Raw genomic sequence first — 20,026 nt, forward strand, 5'->3', positions numbered from 1 at the left:
ATTCATCCGATATCTCGTTTTAGAAAAATTAGCATCAGACTCCACCTAATCTGGATGTATCCACCGACCATGATGGTCACGTCCATGATTTATTGGTCACATATGGTTGCGTCCATGATTTATTTGTCACATTGCATCTCAAATATGGATATGTATATATACTCACAATCTAGATCCATCTGGTTCTCACCATCCATGTCCTCAGCGGGTGCTATGATGACCACGTCCACGATTTATGGGTTATATTATATCTCAAATATGGATATGTATATAGATTCACCATCCACGTCCATCTGGTTCTCATCTTCTACGTCCTCGGCGGATACTATGATAATCTGTCCATGATTTATTGGTCATATTGCATCTTAAATATGGATATGTATATAGACTCACTGTCCACGTCAATCTGGTTCTCAACATCCAAAACCAGATAAAAAAAATCTGTGACCATATTATGTTCACACTAAGCAAAAAATATATAATTTTTTTAATAACATCTACTTGTACACGTCCATATGGACATATCTTTTACATAAGTTTTTTGAGCATTATAGTCCCTACGTATAGAAGAGAACAAATAGGGAATGTGTACATGGACAAGTGGGCGTGGACATATCGCTATTCAAAGCGAAAACAGCAAAACAGATCTAGAAAATAACAAGCTAGATTAAAAAAAAAACAGATGAATTGATAAATTAGTTTCATGGTTAAGCTCCTTTTAATCCCAGAATCTGTAGAGACATACACATAAAGAATACTATTTGTAAGAGGGAGGAGAGGAAGATACTCGTAGGAAGAAGAAGATTCATAAAGTGGGAGTGAGATACAATATTTTTACGTGTAGGAGAGAGAGAAAAGAGATATAAGTAATTGAATTGGTTTAAATTATTTTTTTGGTTTAAGATGGTTAATTTTGGTTTGGTTAATAATAAATGAATGACAGGATTAAACTGTCTTTTCGCAGACCATTTTATTATAGAAAGTGCTACTTCAAACAAAAGAGTTATAGAATGTAAATATTCTGAAAAAAGAGCCATATAGAGTGTAATTATCTCATATTAAGAGTGTGACTAATTTGGGTTAGGTTAGAGAAGAAGACCCAAGAAAAAAAAATCTAAACTAAGTTTGGATACGAATTTCTATAATAAAAAAACGGCTCAGATATGAACGGACATATCCACTAGAGCTGAGTATTCTTTCTTAAATTCATTCATTATGCAGATGTGTAGTAAAAACCCCATTATTATTATTATGTTCACCACCACCATTCACAAAGATACCAATTCAACATTTTTTGGGCCTTTTGGCCAAGTCATATTGGATTTTGGTAAAACATAGATAACATTTCTATTTTTAACAAAGATAGTATAGAAAAAATACTGTATGCCATTGCATAGCACGAATCATAAAATCATCATAAAAACTAATTTTAATCCACGATCCGATCATTTAATGATGAAAAACATTATAAAAAAAAACCTTCTCGGTCCAAACTCCGGTTCGGTTTAAAGAACATTGATTATAACAAACCCAAAGACCGTAATAGAACCAATCGCGACGACAAAAACTTAAAATCCAATTTCAGCCTCGGTCGCGTGCTCTTCACCTCCACTCGTCTCGCCGTATTCGTCGTCTCGACCACCGTGAGTCCTCTTTCGATGCTTCTCTGCATTAGAAGCTAGTCCTCTTCCTTTTTTTCTATGTTCTTCTTCCTTAGATACTTTCTCGCCGTCGTCGCTCTACCCAGCCGACGCAGAAGACATTCTCGTTACAATTACCGCTAAAATTTGTGCTTAATTCATGTTTAATTCTATGGTTTCTCTCCTGTTATAGGATTTTGCTTAACTCGATATACTTATGTAATAGGTGTTGTTTTTGGAGTTTGGCTGTTGTTAAATGAACTTGAAAAAAACTTAAGATTCAAAATTTGCTTATTTCGGTCTGCAATTGATGTTTTATAGTTTACTTTATACTTGTTTGAACACTGTTTTGTATCAGGGAAGATATTTAGACATCTTCTGGGTTTAAATTCTGCCGTCAATTTTTCAGCATTGCGATTAGTTTGAGTTAGATAAACCTGCTGAATTGTTATTTTGATTTACAATTACAAATGCTCTTTGATTTGATTCTTATCAGTCCATCAGAATGAACCTGAAACTCAAAACTATTGTAGCATGTTAAGGATACATATATGGTGAAGTAGTATATGAGTGAGAGATTAAAAGACAATTGTTGTTTCACAATAATGTATCTTATTCTCTTATGGTAGTAAAAATCGTTGTAATTTGTTGTGAAGCTAATGCTTACATTTTCTTTTCTGTATAGTTCATTATCTGGACAAGCCATGACAGTTTCAGATGTTTATCGTCCTCCTCTGTTCAGGTATGTGCCTGAGGTTTCTGCTTTTCTCTTTTCGATGATTATGTTCATATGCAGCGAATGATCTTACACTTCTTTTCTTTTTATTTCTATTCATATTCAGTATAGCCCCGATGATGGGATGGACAGACAATCACTACAGAACCCTAGCACGTCTTATATCAAAACACGCATGGCTCTACACGGAAATGCTAGCTGCTGAAACCATTGTCTATCAAGAAGCAAACCTGGTAATCAATGAATAAGGGTTTCTGTTTCTTCTTCTTCTTTTTTTTGGCTTAACTCTGCAGATACTTCTTGAGTTTATGACGCATTGATTTGTGTGTTTATTCTTGTACTGCACAGGACAGTTTTTTGGCGTATTCTCCAGACCAGCATCCCATCGTACTTCAAATTGGTGGAAGAAACTTGGAAAATGTGGCAAAAGCAACCAGGCTTGCTAACGCTTACGGCTATGATGAAATTAATTTCAAGTACGAGCCTCTTTTCATAACTCTCTTTTCCACTGAGTTATTATACCAACTGGTGCCATTTCCATCCAACTATGATTTTGTTTACTGACATGCTGGGTCGTTGTGTAGCTGTGGATGTCCAAGCCCAAAAGTAAGTGGACGAGGTTGTTTTGGTGCTGTTCATATGCTTAACCCAAAGTTTGTTGGCGAGGCTATGTCTGTCATTGCTGCCAATACCAATGCATCTGTCACTGTTAAATGTCGAATAGGTGTTGATGATCACGATTCATATAATGAGCTTTGTAAGTCTTTCCGTACGCCTACCTTTCAAGTTATATGTGTACTAAAGTGAGTTTGATGATACTCTGCGCTCACATATGCTCAGATATTTTTCGTGTTTAGTTTTAAACAATGGCAAATAACAATTTTTGGAGAGTACATTTATGGCATATCTGATTGACTTCCCTTACCTTTTCAATTCTTTATTTGTATTCAGGTGATTTTATTCATATAGTTTCTTCATTATCTCCAACTAAGCATTTCATCATACATTCACGAAAGGCATTGTTGTCTGGACTTAGCCCGTCAGATAACCGTCGAATCCCGCCCTTAAAGTACGTGCTGGATTATGTTTCTCTTATGGTTTTCTATTTGGAAGATATTTTTCTTTAACACCGCTTGTTGCCAAAGAGTGGCTCACGTTTTCATCTGCACTTCTGCTTTTCAATTACAGATACGAGTATTTCTTTGCCCTTTTGCGTGATTTCCCGGACTTGAAGTTCACAATAAACGGAGGCATAAACTCTGTGGTTGAGGTGACCTTTATAAAACGGATCTTTATTTTGACTGCAACTTGCGTTTAGAAGGTCAAATCTTTACTCTTCCATTAACCTGTAGGCAGATGCTGCATTAAGGTCTGGAGCTCATGGTGTTATGCTTGGTCGTGCTGCATACTACAAGTATGTCAAAGCCTTTTCTTCAATGTTTTAAATTTTTTGTTAAACATCATATAAGGTTTGTTTCTGTTTTTCTCTTTTGACTGTTTTATGGAATTCCATGTAACAGTCCCTGGCACGTTTTGGGTCACGTCGATACTGTAATCTATGGATCTCCAAGCAGTGGGATTACAAGGCGACAGGTTTTGAGGAATACTGATTCTCTGAAATAGATTCCTCCAAAGTTTTGATTGATATCTGATTTTTAAAATATGTGGCGTGTTTTGTTGTCTCGAAATGATTGATATTTAGGTTCTTGAAAAATATCAAGTCTATGGGGAGTCGGTTCTGGGGAAATATGGAAAAGGCCGACCAAATCTTCGTGATATAGTGAGGGTAATACTGTTTCCAAGCCTCTATTTCTTCACGTTATTATATATCCGATGACACAAGCGTTATAACACAAGCAAAACCTATTTTTGCAGCCATTGATCAATCTGTTCCACTCGGAGCCTGGAAATGGCCAGTGGAAGCGTAGAACCGATGCTGCTCTCTTGCATTGCACCGTTAGTCAATTCGCTGACACTCTTCTTTATTACTTGCTACCAAAAAAACTTGTCACCTTGTTATTAACTAACCTTTTTATGTTGCAGACAATGAAATCGTTTTTGGACGAAGTGTTACCATCAATACCGGACTTTGTCCTCGACTCGTCTGTTGTCAAAGAGGCGACTGGACGCGAAGATCTCTTTGCGGACGTACGACGTTTTTTGCCTCCTCCTTACGAAAGAGAGTCACAGATTCATCAGTCCAAAGAGTTGAAAAGAGTGCCAAAAGACTGTGATTCTTGATGAGGAATGACAAATCTCAATTTTTGTTGTATACATTTGTCCTCAAATTGGGACAACTTTATTTGTATCAAATCGTGAGATAGATGCTTAATGTATAGGCCATTACAAAGAATATTAGCCACAACTTTCATTACAAATTCTTTCAGTTTCTTCATCTTATGAATCACTTCTTTGCTGTGTTAGTGCAATCAACATGTTATCAACGTTATAAACACAATCGTAAACAACACTGTCTTGTCATTTTGTTCTTTGAAGTTGATATTTCTCTCATTCTCTGCACTGTTGTTGATATTTGCAATTTCAACCAAAATTACCATGTATTTCAATTTGGGTCCAAAAAGGAAGAGATATATTAGAAAGGTACAGTGATCTCGCTTCATTTTATTTCAATTTTGGATCCAAAATCTTCCCTCAAAATAAAACCCGAATCAGAGCGAGAAAGAGTGATGGATGCGACCAACCACGACGACGTTATCAATTCTACTACTAACTGGAGACTCGCCGGCGGTTCCCTCACTGACTCCATCTCCTTTGAGTCTTCCTTCTCGACTACCACCGCAAACCTCGAATCTGACGACGGCGCCGCCGTCGATCATGCGGTCAAGTCACCGCTGCTTCTGCTCCCTCCGATCACTGATGCCGAGCCGTGTGAAATTACCAGTACGGTGCTTTTAGTCTTCCCCTCTTTATTTACTTTCATATTCTTTTGTTTCTCCTTATTCTTCATGATTCTGAAATCCGATTCGGTTATAAACCTCTAATTTCTTAGTTTGAAGTAGATCGATAGAGTAATACAAGGACATGAAATTGGTTGGAATTATATGTACTTGTGGATGTCTAGCGTCGGTGATGTTTTCGTAAAATGTGATTTTGCTTGCAGTTGCATTTGCACAAGAACATGAATTAAGGCAAGTCTATATCCGAAGTACTGCACGGGTATACGAAGTGTATTACACAAAAAAGCTGGGAGATGACAAAGAATACCTGTGTACAGTTCGATGTGGCATTGCAATGAGAGCAGAAGAAGTGCTTCAGATCATCCCTCTCACTGAGTCAGCTGCTTCTAAGAATCAGGTGGAACCGCTCAAGGATGATTCGATAGAGAGGAAGGTAAAAGATAATGGCAATGGACGGACGAACGAAGATGGTTGGGTTGAAGTGAAAGCTGGTGATGCTTCTCTGCTCAATAATGAAAAAGATCTGCTTTCAATGCCACAGTTAGGAAAACAGGTAATTCGTTTTTGAGGAAGTCGACTTTAAGATCCCTTTACTAATTGTTTTGGAGTAAAATCACATGGAATTAAAAAGAACTTCGAATCCTGAAAACCCTTGAGATATAAGAAAGTAGGAACTGATGAAATTTATGTGAATCTCAGGAACATCTTTATTGTTCTGTTTGTCGTTTCTTTGTTTTTTCTTCCCTTATGTAATAATTGGTGTTAACGAGGAAATACTTTTCAGGATTTTTATGAAGCTACTGCAGAGATCAATGATGCTGAACCTTGCATATCAGTTACACTCCGTCTTCTCTCCCTTCAGGATAAAAGATGTCCACTTGTTGATGAAGTTTATGTATTTGCTGATCCTATTGATCCAAGTGAGTCAGAGCAGGAAGAAGCAAGTGGAACAGGAAATTCATCCAGTAGTGCGCTGATGGCTATGTTTATGCCCACTCTTTTACAGCTATCTCGAGGAAGAGATGTCAGAAAAGAACAGGAGAGGCAAGTTTCCGACAAGTCCAATAGCACGAATCTAGGAACTTTGGGAAATTCCAATGAGTCAAGTAAGATTATGAATGCAATTGAGCAGGAGACAAGTTTGAGTAAACCTGATCACATAGGAGCGAGCTCACCAGTTTTAGTCGATACTCTTGCAAAGCGGGTCGATGCAGCAACGGGAGTATCTGAAGCAGAAATCAAGCCTGCTATATCTTGCAGTAATGTGGAGACTATCCTGCATCATCTTGTTAACAAGGTAAGCAGAATGGAAACTATCTTGACAAGATTTGAAGATCAGATGTTGAAACCTATCAATAGTATTGATGCACGGCTCCAGCTAGTAGAGAAGAAACTCGAACATCTAGGCAAGAAATCATTTGAATCTGAATTGCGTGTTGAAACAACGATACCCAATCCAAGTTCTCTGGGTAGTGATACAGATAAACCTCCTGAAACCGATGAGTTGGATAAAAACAGAGATAATCCACAATTGTCCCCTTGTACTAAAACAGTTGTCCCCGACTCCTGTAGTATAGAGAAATGTGAAGATTATGCTGTTGTGCTACCGAAGAACAGGCTGGATAGTAGTTTTACAAAGTTTGAAGAACCGGGGAGTGAAAATAACTCAATCTCAAGAAATGAGATGATTTCGGCTGAATCTGAGATCAGTGATAAGGAGGTTGGTCATTCTCTTGGGAGAGAATCTTTTGAAGAAAAGCCAAAACGTTCAGTGTCTATAAATGATGCTTTAGCATCTGCACTTGCTGGGTTACTGTCTTCAACTTCAACCACGGACGGAAAATACAGCCAAGCCCTTGTAGTTACAGCCCCTGAATTTTCAAATGAAGATGACATGGAGATGGAAGAGAAACCTCCGACTGGTACCCGTCCAGACAAAAGCCAAGTTGCAGCAGAGGAGTTGGGAAACACATACTCCGCTTCGGAGAGCCCAACTTCTTCACAGAAAGAGCCTGGGATTACTCTATGTGATGTAGACGATTCTCAGGAAATGAATAATGGAGTTTCTGGAAAGTTTGGTGATAATGCGGGAGGATATGCCGATGCTGAGACAGTGGTTAGCGTTAGGAATGTTGATTTAGATGAAGAAACAGTTTCATTTAGCACAAAAGCTGATGGTCACACAGAAAGGGAGAGCCTCAGTTATGAGCCCAGAAATCCCGATACTTTGGTACACGAGCTCGAGAATCCAAACGTAACTACTGATTGTGGAAGTTCTAAGATCTTTGCCACAAAAGAATGCGAAGAAGAGCCTGAAAAAACTGATGACGTTTTGAAGAGCGTTCTCGGTTTTCAACCTGCAACTTCTTCGGTCGATTTCCAAACTCCTGTCCTGGATGTGAAATTCAATTCAGAGGAAAAAGTTTCAGACAACAAGTGTTTCTTTGAGGCACTCTTCACAGAAGAATGTAAGAATGTTGTAGATTGCAACAACAAAGGTTTTGATGATAACTTGGTGTCAGTAGAAGATGAAGAACTAAAAGGCCCACCAACAGATACTCTTTCGTCTGTGGAGATGGATCACTACGAGATGGACAACGAGTTGCATCTACAGTTGAATGCTGAAATGTCAACAGCAAGTCTGATATAAAAAATGGAAAAACTAGAAAGTCCGCTTACGATTTCCGTCAAGGTTTTTGCTCCTAAGTTCTTAGTGTCATATCTATCACTCCTTGGTGTTTACAATGGTTAGCTTGTGAATGATGATAGAAGGTGTAACTTATTAATGATATATATTAGTCATATATGCAAATATAATTACAGTAGATCATCATTCAACTACTTTTTTCCGCTAAAAAAGATTTTACCACTCTGTGTCACCCAATTAAACTCAAATGTTTTTTTTTTGGTTTTTATAGTTTTGTCACCACAAGCTTTGTTAATTTTTTTACAAATAAACCCCCAATATCTTGTAAATTTACCGTTTTGTCACAAAGACATATAGTTCCTCCTCCCTTCAGTAATTCTGCGCAGCCGCATGGTAGAATAAGTTAGGCTGAATTCTCCGTCTCGTTGCTTCTAAGATTTCACCAAGTCGTCGTCATCTTCGTCGCGTTTCCGCAAGCAATCATGGTGAAGTTTCCCTGGCTTTTGTTTTGTTGGCATTGTTTGTGATTTTTGATCTCTCTCTTTTGTTCCTCTGAAATTTCTGAGTATTGTTTTGTCTTTTTGGATCTGTGGATCAGGTTCTCCAAAACGACATCGATCTGCTCAGTCCTCCTGCTGAGCTCGAGAAGAGAAAGCACAAGCTCAAGCGTCTCGTGCAATCTCCTAACTCCTTCTTCATGGTACTTTCTTCTTCTTTATTTTCCCCTCGGAAATCCGTAAAGACACACTTGGAATGCGATGCAACGAGTCTGATCCCGTTTTCTGTTTCGTGTGTTTCAGGACGTTAAGTGCCAAGGATGCTTCAACATGTGAGTTGTCTAACTTGATTGTTTGGTATTGATCTGAATATTGTTCCATTGAAATTGTAGATATGGTTATTTGTTTATTACATATACTAGAAAGAAACTGTCCAGTGTTTAAAAATCAGTGGCGATGTAGTCTAGATTCTTGGTTTTCCTCAATACGTAAGTTGTCTTCTACAGAGTCGAATAATGTTGAATGTTGTTTTACTAACGTTAGTCTATAATCTATATATTGGTATTAGGAAGAAATTGTCCTCTTCTTTTAAATCAGCAATGATGTGAATTAAATTGTCGGTGTTTCTCAGTACTAATTATACTCTGCAGAGATGGATGATGTTAATTGAATACTGATTTATTACCTATAGATTGGTATTAGGAAGATGGTTCAGCTTTTACAGTTTCAAGTAACGCATTGTTTGTGGGATATTTGCAGAACCACTGTGTTCAGCCATTCTCAAACAGTTGTAGTGTGTGGAAACTGTCAGACAGTTCTGTGCCAGCCCACCGGTGGTAAAGCGAGGCTCACAGAGGGATGCTCTTTCAGGAAGAAGTGAGGGTAAGATTCCATCAAATCATCATCTTTCCACAGATTTTGCTGCGAGAGAAATGAGATCTTCATTCAGTTTGATTTTCTTGTTTAGTAATTAGTATAATGTCAATTACGTTTGTTTTTCTTTGCTTATGAGAAAGATTTTGAAGGAACGAAACTATTGCATCAGTTGTCTTGTTTCTTGTTCATGTTTGCATATAAATTGTTGTCATTCGCTGAATAGAAGGAAAATTACTACTCTATATTACACTTTTGAATTGGCTTGTGCAAAGGCATTGTAATATGGTTATGTCTAGAATAAACTCACAAACATGTCTTGAAGAAGTTAAGTTGTTCATGTCTTGGGAATGAATAAATCAGTTTTTGCATCTTCAAATTTTCTGTCACCATTGATTTGTCCGCCTTTTTCCCCCTTGGTAACTATAGTGTTTCATAGTTCACATATTAGAAAGAAGTCAAGAGCAGATGCAATATTTTTCTTTTGAAGTAAAAGAGAGAGAAGCTACATTTGGATTTTTTTTTCTTTTTTTAAGCTTGAAAATTAGCGCAATTATCGATTATCATTATTTCCTTAATCTGAAAATCTCAATTGGTTGTGTGCAAATTTGGATACTGAGACGTGAAACTATATCAAGAAATATCCTTTAACATCTTATCAAATGTGAAGTTTAAATTTGGAATCACACTTCCACTGATGTTGATAAACGACGAGACAAAGTATAATGTCTAAAATCCAAAATATCTAGAAATCTAGAGTAAGAATCAAAGAGTGGCTATAAGCGGAAGAGAATCTTAAAAAGCTATATGTGTGATGACCAAAAGATTTCGCGGCGCCTTGAAATAAATGTAAGACCAAGTGCGTAAACACTTTCCAATTATACAAAACCATCACATGCTTTCATTTTCCATCTCTTCTTTTATCTCCGGTTTGTAGAAAAGTAAATAAAGAATACTTTATAACTAAACAAAAATTGAAAAGCAATTGTTAAAGCGGTTTTAAGAGAAGTACAATGAATTTACGTCGCCGCTGGATCTCGTCAGCTGTCTGTAACTTTACCGAAGCATCTTCCCCGAAACTGATCTTTTTTTTTTCTTTTTAACTTGTATCTTTCACACAAAATTTGATGAAACTTTTTTTAGGTAACTAATGACACTTTTGTTTCGATAATTTAGTTGTACAGTTGCTTTCGTAGGTAAAGTTAATAACATTTAACAACAAAAGTCGCTATTCAATCAAATCTTTAGAAGAAGTGGAAGATGCTTTGTAGTTTGTACTACTTGTTGATTATATGTCTGTCCTTTACAAATTATGTGATATCACTCCCAAGTGCTCTGATTACTATTTTAATATAGTTTATCCTGAATTAAAATTAAAATACTTATGAATCAAAAAAAAAAAGATAGCTTCATGCGCTTCTGCATATTATGACGTACTACCGAACATGAATTCTAATCGAAAATGACAAACATTTTATTCGTTTTGAATTAATAGTAGGTTTGATACTTTATAAGAGAAAAAAACATACCCGACTCATCGTCAAAGTAACCAGTTAGGTCACATTTATATACTAAATTAACCTAAAAACTTAGTATCTTGAGATTCTTTAACAAATAAAAGAAATTTCAAATGCATACGTTCGTAAAATGTAGGCACGATGCAATTTGATGAAAGGGAACGTGACATAAAGCCATAAAGCTTAAACAGAAAAAGTAAGTGATCCACTACATCAAATGGTGTATCTCCACGTGTCGAACTGTGGGGAGATTGCTCCGTCATTAAGTAAACCGTATAGCCGTTAATTAAGCAATACGACAAGATTAATAAAGCCATGACTCGTGACCGTACCTTTTGAGTACACCTACTATATAAACCCCTCAAGGCGCTCACCACCAATGTTCCTTTCCATGCTAATTAAGCAACATCCTCTTACTTATATCTGTATATATTACATTTTCACCGTAGAAGAAACACCATTAACATCAATTGATTCAAGTTTATAGCTCTTACAAAGAGAAAAAAAATGAAGAAAGCTACGGCATTGATGAAACAGATCGTTGCGTTGTTGAGCTCCATGGCAAAAGCTAAATCTATAGCCATAAAGGACAAAACAAGTGCCTTCAAAACACGACTCCTCATGTTGTCCCTCGTCAAACACAAGAAGCTCGGGTTCCGTTCACTTTCCAACAAGATCCACAACCTCCTAGGGCATGCAGATCAAGACCACGACCAAGACGAATGTAAGGCTATAGTCCTCTACAATAGCGGGGAATCTACAGTGGCTCATCATGAGAGTTACGACGTACAAGAGGAGGAGAACGACAAGTATCCTGATCTGAGGCACACGTTGTTTGAAGGAGATGAGGATTTTGAGGACTTGGAGGAAGGTCAAGGAAGTTCTGTGATAGATATGGTGAGAAACTCTAAGGAGGAAGAAGGAGAGAGTTTCAAGCTAGAAGATGAGATCGACCATGTCGCAGATCTCTTCATTTCAAGGTTTCATAAGCAGATGAAGCTTCAAAAACTCTTGTCCTTCAAGAGGTATCAAGAAATGCTAGCCCGAGGCACCTAAATTCATATCCATATTTATACTGCTGGCGATAGATATGAAGGATAGATTCATATTTATGATCTTTGCAAACGTAACGTTCATATTTTGTGTTGTCGATCACAAATCCTTCGAGCCTCTTATTTTCTAGGATCATATATTATGATCACCTCAATGTGTCCTCATTATCAACTTGAAGGAAGGATCTATTTTGCAATATATGTTTTCTAGTTCCTTTGAGGTCGTATACTATATATTTCTAAGATCTTTAATGTGTTATAATAATGGGCATTTTTCTTTGTTTGGTTCATATATATACTTTACTTATTCAAGCTCACAATATTATATCATTGGACAACTCGTTTCATTTACTCGACTCAACAGTACTCATGATCAATTATATTTGTTCTTTTTTCTTGGTATGCCTCAGTCACTTTGAATTTAAATTTTATGTTAATTAATTTAATTAGATTCGTTTGCTAATTAAAAATACATATTTATGTTTTTTAGTTGTCAACAAACGTAATTTATTTAAACTAAAAATAAAATAAAAATCCAATCCAGAATTAAGTAATTAACAAAAGAAAAGATACGACCTACCCAAGCAAATCTGTTTTAAAGGTTACCGAGTTCCGGAAGGTGATTCACGAGTAAAGGGCGAAAATGATTGTAAGTTTGGAATATATATGGCCAAGTGTAGGAGCCAAGTGTTTCATACCAAAAAAAAAAAAAAAGGCCAAGTGTTGGATCAAGTTTTAGTCCGTTAATCAAGACGAAGTTCGGCAAGCAAGATGAGTGGCCCATCAGTTAAGAGAAGTAGTCAATAGTCATCCATGTTTGGGATGAGTTTAAGAAAGACCGGGAACAATCGGTCGGGATCCAATCATGGAAAAGAACGATTTCTTGGATAAACAATTTATACCGCAGAACTTGAGAGGTACATATTCCTAAATATATAGTTTAAACAAATTAAAATTGGCTGTACTATATGAAGTGTTTGTGATTGGAAAATTAGATCAATATAACAATGTAACACTTCATACTACACATGAAAACTATAAAAAAAAAAAAGTGCACGTAAAATTAACTAGATAGCGTAAAAACATGATAATAACATGATATACGGTAACATTAATGTTTTATTTATCTAGAAAAACATAAATGCAGTTCCGTTTTTTGCCCAGACTTTAAGGAAATTTAATGTATTTTATCATAATATCATGTAATTCTGAATGTAAATCACAGTTATCATGTAAATAGTTTTTTTTTTTTTTAAATGAAAAAAAAAATGAATAGCTTCTTGGTTCAATTCAGAAACAACGTTTAATTTATTTTATAAACTTTTGTCTGTTTCCAACATGCGTGAAATCGGAAACGGGTTTTGGTGGGGTGTGGACCCCAGTGAACGGCGTTGAAACAAGAAATGTCTATAGCCCCGTTGGGGCGTGGGTAAATGCTTCTTGACACGCCACTTCTCTCTCATAGACATAAACTAAACAAGTGGCCTTTTCCTTCTAGAACATCCACCACCTTTTCTTTTTTATTCTCTGTAAACAATGTAATTTCTTTTTTTTTTTCATTTTTTTTTAAAGAAAATATATATTTTATTTATCAACCCGAACCGGGAATTGGTAATGGTTTACAAAAATAAAACCAGGCAAAATAACCTAATTAAACCGAATAACCCTGGTTAGTCGTCTGTGATTCACAGTTGGAGAAGCGGTCCTCAAACTTCACCAAAAGGTCGACAGCGGCAAGCCGGAAAAACCATTTGCCATTGGTAAACTCTGACCCTAGACCTCGATCCGGTCAAGGAAAGAAACGCTGGAAACCGAGCGCCTTGAACTCACCTCGACTCGCCGTGCAACCCACCGAGCCGCCACAACGATTTCCGCTAGGGAGCTGCTTCTAGTAATTTCTTTTTTGAAAGAAAGTGTATAATATTGCATGTTCATGATACTAGTATATAGGTTGTAAACACAATGTGCATGCACAAATAAACTACAATCAACTGATCAAGATATATATATATATATATATATATCATGCTGCTGATATCTCTATAAAAATATGTCGAAGGGAGTAATGGTATTCTAGTATAACAATCAAAACTATATTTACTCGTTAAAGACACGATTACGAGTAGGAAATAATGTTGCAGTAACTCCATAATTACATGTTTACAATACCACATAGCTGCAACTATACTTCTACTATCTTATACTTAATGTGGCGGCATTAAACTAACTTCCGTAATTAAAAGTAAACAAAAAGAAAAGAAACGAAAGAATACAGCTCATATGATTTTTTTTTATAAATGAAGAAAAAATCAAAATCAATATCTATCTGCAAATTTTCTTGTTTTATTTTTCTAATTCAACTTTTAGGTAATTGTGATTAGAAGTTCTCTTTGTGGAAGTCAAACTTGGTGGTCGTCTTTCGAGAGAAATCCAAAGCCAGATTTTTTAGTTCCTTTGTCAATCCTGGTGCCCCACAATAGAAGACTCCTGCAATCATCAAATTCATATTAGTTTTCAATTACAAAAATTCACTAATTAATTATATAAATATCACGTAATAACAAGATTAAATTAACGATATCAAGATTATTAGTTAGTTACCGATTCGTTTGCCGGGATACTGAACAGCGATCTTCTTGTAGACTTGTCTCCAGTTGGGTTTGGCGAAGTGGGACTTGACACGTGTCCCCGAGACGACATCAACACCGTTCTTAGCGTGTTGCAACGACTGAAGCATGGCAATAAGAGCCACCCTAGCATCGCCTTCCTCGTACACGCTCGTGCAATAGTTGTGAAGCTCTATCACTCCTTCCTCGTCCAGCTCCGAAACCTCGTCCATTATCCCCTTGAACCACTCGAAAGATCCTTGTTCCCGAGTCACCCAGTAGAAATAAGCTTTGGTCGTCTTGAACCCTTTACTATTCCCATTACTATTGGTGTTGCTCTCGATGTCACTATCATGAGACTTCATGTTGTTTATGATGTCCTTGACGATGCTGATCATAGGCGTGGCTCCAATGCCGAGACCCACAAGAAGTACCACGTCGTACTTCTTGTAGTCTTGTGCTGGAGCACCATAGGGACCGTCGATGAGGACCTTTGGGAACGCAATGTTGTCTTCTCCATCTGCTCTGAGCAGACCACTTTTACCGGCCATAGGAGGTTTGCATACCTCGGAAAACACGGTCCTGAGCTTACGTGTCCAGTCACCGAGCGTGCGGATGTGTACGCTCAGGTAATCATCTCCGGGAGCGGATGTGATAGAGAAAGGATGCCATTCGAAGGGAGAGACGGCTCTACAATTCACGAACATGTATTGTCCACTTTTGTATTTGAATCCTTGTGGCTTCGTCATGTGTAGAGACAAAACGTTCCCGGGGTAAACAGCTACCTGTTGTTACATTTATAATTCAAGTCTTTAAAATAAGTTCAAAATAAACTACTTTCTTACTCTTATCAAAGACGTTCTAAAGATAATATGGTTTAATTCATAGTATTATTTGGAAGACTTATTTACATTTTCATATTTTATAAACAAGAAATGTATACCTTGAGCATCTTAACCGGTTTGATGCTTGATCTGAAAGCACGGATCAGCCTCTCAGAAGCATACAGAAGGATGGGTACAGCGAGATACATCCATGTCTGCAAGAGTCACACACAAATACAAAGTGTTAATTAACTAACCAAAAAAAAAAAAAAGAAAAAAAGAAAACAAGAAACAGAAACGATCAAGTTTGAAGAGCATATATACATACCGTTTTCTGATACCAAATCTTTGTGAGGTAGAGCTTGATACCATGGACAATGAGAAGAGCATAAACAATGATGAACAAATGGTGGGAGTACCAAAAGGCATTGAAACCCGTAAGCTTCTTGAGGAATTTAGGTAAGTTAAGCTTGTTACGTCGGAACCAAGGCGTAGCGAGTGTAAAGGCTATAGCCATTAGCACAACCATCACAATACCAGTCCAGCCTTCCACACCTTTCACGAACCACCAGTAACTCTCCGGTTGCTCCCCAAAGTATTTTTCCATTGGCTCATAGGTATCCTCATCCGCAGCAAGTAAACGAGGGAAATCACACGTTAAATGAGAAACCGCATGGAGCAAAACCCCAACACCAATCCCACTTGCAATAACCTTGTGGAAGTTGAGATTATCATCGAACGGAACGACAACACCTAGCTTGGTCTTGTTCCTTAGCCAAGTGATGGTATTGCGACAAACAGGCAGTAATATGAGAGCCATGTTGAATTTGAGAGTCTCTGCGCCTCCTTTGGCGATACAAACGCAATAACCCATCACTTTGTAGGCTTCTCTGTTTCTGTACTGAATGAATTTGTAGGTGAATAGGCCGGCGCAGATGCCAAGCCATAGCATCATGATCCATAGTCTCTGCCAGTTGTCAAGTACGAAATATTTGATTTTCTCTGACCATCTCATTAGTGCGTTGCTCTCTTGTGCCGGTTTAAGCTTCTGGCTTAGCATTTGGCTTAGTATCCTGCTGTCTCCGATCCGCACTGACTGGTTTGGTGCTTGTAACAGCAGCATTTCCAAGTTTTCAATCTGTTAAACCAGTTTCCATTTCATATTATTAACAATAATAATATCAGGATACAACATTAACGTTACTAAATGGTTATTTTGATATTTTACGTAGGTTTATCCTATGTTTTTGAAGAAATATTGTAGATTCGGATGCCACCTAATGTCTAGGTTCCACTAGTTCTAAGATTGTTTTATTATATAAGAAAATTTTAGGTAGACGCCTACATCTATTAATAAGCCTCTTAAACACCAATTTAGACTTGTCGACCTTTTGTTGATTGATTTGGTCAAAAATCAAGATGTCCAGATAATTTCGACCACCTTAGATTTTTAGATAACCTTTGATTTTCGGTTGTTTATAGTATTTTAAACGTGGTGAATTTTATGATATATACCATTAGTGATTGAGTGGTTAAAGGTGGACCATACATACCATAATGTACCCAGCATTGTCTGGGTCCAACTCTTCCATTATCAGCGCTGCATATTCTTTGGCTTGCTTTTGAATATTCGAAAGCTTGTTCGCTGAAGCACTAAGACTAATAATCTGCAATTAATCACCCAAAAAAAGTACATGAAATTAATAACCTAAACAAAATATTAAATACTACTAACTCTATCAAATCTATAACCATTACTGGCGTGTTCACATACGCAGTTAATGGATTTGTGATGTTAACAGTAGACGTCAGCAGATAAAGTCAGTGGGGTTTGCGCGTGGACAAATTTGTCAAGATAATCAACTAAGAATATGTATAGATAAATATTATTGTTTTAAAAAAAAAATTTTGACATGACTAAGAAAATATTTGTAAATAAAATATGAGAAAAGATAATTATTGAACGGTGTGTGTATTTCTCTCACCTCAGCGACCTCTTCTTCTGTTACACGCCCATCTTCATCTTTGTCCACCCTGACCACACAATGACATCATTTATTAGTTACAAATGCACTAAACCTCACAAAAAACTTATTAAATAATCAATTTGTATTAATTACGGATTTACGGTCCTCAGCTCCTAATGACCGTTTAATTTTTCAAAAATACCAAAAACAATATTAAAACGAACATAGTGATGACCTATTAACCGTAGATATTAATGGGTTAGGTGAAGATAAGAAAAAAGCTTACATGTCAAAGAAGACTTGGAGTTTGGCATCAAAGCTTTCATCTGAGATCTGTTCCCAGAAGAGCCTGAGCTGCTCCTTAGTGATTGCATCGCCAGAGATGTTATTCCGACGAGCCAATGCTCTAAAGAGCTGGTCCGCAAATTCTTTAGATTCCTTGTTCATTCCTGAACCAAGAAAAGAAAATTAACAAAAAAAAGGGAAAATTATAGTATAATCAGAATTACGTAAGCAAGAATTAAATCACGTACCTAAGCATTCCCAAAACTTGGAAGAGAGTAGGAGGCCGTTGGAGTCAAGGGAGAGTTTCTCAAAGCGTTCGTCGACGGCAGGCCACGCGGCGGTCTTTGTGGCGATGAACTTGAGACCTTTGAGAGCGTGAATAGCGGCTGAGCTCGTGCGGTCGAACCGTCTCACGGCGGGGGAAGGGCGTCTAGAGAACACGCGCCGGAGCTCGCGTGAGGCGTTCTTGATGCGTGAAGAGGTGCTACGGAAGAAAGAAAGGGAAGTTGAGTTGTTGAGGCTGCTTTCGAGCGTCTTCTTGGTGAGAAGTGTCAGCTCTGGATCCTCCAGATGCTGAGCTCCTCCTCCTCCGCCACCTGCTTGCTGGACGCTGTGGACGGCCACCGAGTCGTCCCTGATGTCTAGCGTGATCTCCACGTACTCATCGTCTTCACCACCACGGCCACGGCCACCGCCACTGCCGCCGCCGCTGACACTGTTGCTTCTTCTTGGTAGATTTTCAGCAAATCTTGCGTTTTTCTTGGACGCGCGTTTGGGCCGGCCAAGTGGCCCGCTAAAGGCGGTCCGGTCGCTGGCGATGCTTTCGTTGTCAGAGTTGGTGTCTGAGTTAGCTCCTCGTAGAATCCCGAGTTCATGGTCGGTACCTGAATTGCCTCGTCTCATCTTTTTCTTTAGAATCTATAATTAAATGGAAAAATGATCTCACTCGATTTGGCCAAGAAAAGACCAAAGCGATCACTGCAAAATATTAAATACTCTGTGAGGTTACTATATTAATCGAGAGAAAAAAATTCTCTGCTTCCAAAAGGTGTTTGTAATTTTTGTGTATGGAAGAAAATGATTTTTGCTTAAAATATATATATATAGAGTGAATGAGGGAGAGACGAAATAAAAGGGGCATGCAAATTGCAATTCGCATATGTGTTGTAAATCTGGGAAGGTAGTGGGAAACTATGGATGGACCTCTCCCGGTCCGGTCAAACCCTTTGCTGACCATTTATTTTGACTTTATTTTTATTCATTTCATTTTATTCTTCGTTTGTTTACATTTCTATTCATCTTTGTTTTCGTGTTTGTACCGAGTAATTTATACATTTCTACACCGAGTCATTTTATACCTTTTTCTTGAATTTTTTTTATTATTGTATCTAATATGTAACAACTCCCGCGTGAATTTGCGCAGAGAGAACAATAGACTAAAAGAAGGTGATGGTTTAATTACTTTTAGGTTGTGAACTTGTAACTAGTATATCATTCTCTTTATATGGCAATCACAAAAAAACAAAAAAAAAATTGCGGCGAAGAGATTTGCATTACATGTAGCTAGTCATATACAGTATCTAATTTTCCGAAAGTCAATCTATAATTCATTTTGGATTCCATATTTATGGAACCATATAAATATGTTGCTTCCAACATGTGACTTGTAATCTGTTTTCAATACACATACCTCACCTAGTGTTATAGCCGGACTAATTTGATCATGGATCCTATATGTATCTATTTTGAAATAATATTTTTGTTTCTATGATAAAAGAGTCAATTAGAGCTAATCGTGGTGCAACACCTAGATTTCGGATCCGTAAGAAATCACGCGAGGAAGATCCACCCCCGCATCAGTGTATCAACCATTTTTCAAAATATACCAAACACACACAAAAAAAATTAACAAACCATGCGCAGATATTATGACAGCTCATAAGAGAATATTGACTAGAATGACTTTACAAAATGGTCAGTTTACTCATGTAACCTAACCTCTTTATATTTTTGCTACACAACCTTATCAGTAGAAAAAAGACATTAAGGTTCCTTACATAAAAAAAAACTGTTTTTATTGATTTTTTTTTAAATTTCGTAAATACATAATTATACACAGATATACAATATACATGAGACATATATACATAAATATATAATATATATACATAAATATATCAAAAATACAAAAAAAATCAAAATTTGGAAAATAGAATTTAATTGATACATAAATAAATACATAAATGTATAATATATGAGACCTATATACATAAATATATAATATATATACATAAATATATCAAAAATACAAAAAAAATCAAAATTTGGAAAATAGAATTTAATTGATACATAAATAAATACATAAATGTATAATATATGAGACCTATATACATAAATATATAATATATATACATAAATATATCAAAAATACAAAAAATCAAAATTTGAAAAATAGAATTTAATT

General features: G+C 36.8%; 5 protein-coding genes across 6 annotated transcripts; 4 read left to right on the plus strand and 1 right to left on the minus strand.

Annotated features, from left to right (window-relative positions):
- The first annotated feature begins 1,554 nt into the window (after positions 1 to 1,554).
- LOC18011643 (tRNA-dihydrouridine(20/20a) synthase) lies at positions 1,555 to 4,741 on the plus strand. Of its 2 annotated transcripts, none has more exons than XM_006395164.2 (12): positions 1,555 to 1,643; positions 2,326 to 2,382; positions 2,483 to 2,609; positions 2,725 to 2,852; positions 2,961 to 3,133; positions 3,328 to 3,445; positions 3,565 to 3,646; positions 3,729 to 3,790; positions 3,897 to 3,969; positions 4,079 to 4,162; positions 4,252 to 4,332; positions 4,420 to 4,741. In XM_006395164.2, the coding sequence occupies exons 2-12, from the start codon at positions 2,345 to 2,347 to the stop codon at positions 4,615 to 4,617; spliced, it is 1,164 nt and encodes a 387-aa protein (XP_006395226.1). In that variant the 5' UTR covers positions 1,555 to 1,643; positions 2,326 to 2,344; the 3' UTR covers positions 4,618 to 4,741. The 2 variants fall into 2 exon arrangements, with proteins under 2 accessions (XP_006395226.1, XP_024007526.1); XM_024151758.1 differs by having other exon boundaries at positions 2,488 to 2,609.
- A 281-nt stretch (positions 4,742 to 5,022) lies between these two features.
- Positions 5,023 to 8,113, plus strand: LOC18011644. Its single transcript, XM_024151757.1, has 3 exons — positions 5,023 to 5,277; positions 5,498 to 5,847; positions 6,079 to 8,113. The coding sequence occupies exons 1-3, from the start codon at positions 5,064 to 5,066 to the stop codon at positions 7,942 to 7,944; spliced, it is 2,430 nt and encodes an 809-aa protein (XP_024007525.1). The 5' UTR covers positions 5,023 to 5,063; the 3' UTR covers positions 7,945 to 8,113.
- Positions 8,114 to 8,273: 160 nt separating this feature from the next.
- LOC18011871 (40S ribosomal protein S27-2) lies at positions 8,274 to 9,554 on the plus strand. Its single transcript, XM_006395166.2, has 4 exons — positions 8,274 to 8,426; positions 8,540 to 8,641; positions 8,742 to 8,770; positions 9,198 to 9,554. The coding sequence occupies exons 1-4, from the start codon at positions 8,424 to 8,426 to the stop codon at positions 9,316 to 9,318; spliced, it is 255 nt and encodes an 84-aa protein (XP_006395228.1). The 5' UTR covers positions 8,274 to 8,423; the 3' UTR covers positions 9,319 to 9,554.
- A 1,661-nt stretch (positions 9,555 to 11,215) lies between these two features.
- LOC18011750 lies at positions 11,216 to 12,053 on the plus strand. Its single transcript, XM_006395167.2, has one exon. The coding sequence runs from the start codon at positions 11,336 to 11,338 to the stop codon at positions 11,882 to 11,884; it is 549 nt and encodes a 182-aa protein (XP_006395229.1). The 5' UTR covers positions 11,216 to 11,335; the 3' UTR covers positions 11,885 to 12,053.
- Positions 12,054 to 13,938: 1,885 nt separating this feature from the next.
- LOC18011751 (respiratory burst oxidase homolog protein D) lies at positions 13,939 to 18,632 on the minus strand. The gene is made up of 8 exons (XM_006395168.2): positions 17,811 to 18,632; positions 17,564 to 17,726; positions 17,296 to 17,344; positions 16,864 to 16,977; positions 15,639 to 16,448; positions 15,430 to 15,525; positions 14,482 to 15,271; positions 13,939 to 14,367 (listed from the first exon to the last, which is right to left on the minus strand). Exons 1-8 carry the CDS (start codon positions 18,463 to 18,465, stop codon positions 14,258 to 14,260), a joined length of 2,787 nt encoding a protein of 928 aa, XP_006395230.1. The 5' UTR covers positions 18,466 to 18,632; the 3' UTR covers positions 13,939 to 14,257.
- Positions 18,633 to 20,026: the final 1,394 nt, after the last annotated feature.

Source organism: Eutrema salsugineum, unplaced genomic scaffold (assembly GCF_000478725.1).
Source record: "Eutrema salsugineum unplaced genomic scaffold, Eutsalg1_0 scaffold_6, whole genome shotgun sequence".
NCBI classification, from domain to species: domain Eukaryota; kingdom Viridiplantae; phylum Streptophyta; class Magnoliopsida; order Brassicales; family Brassicaceae; genus Eutrema; species Eutrema salsugineum.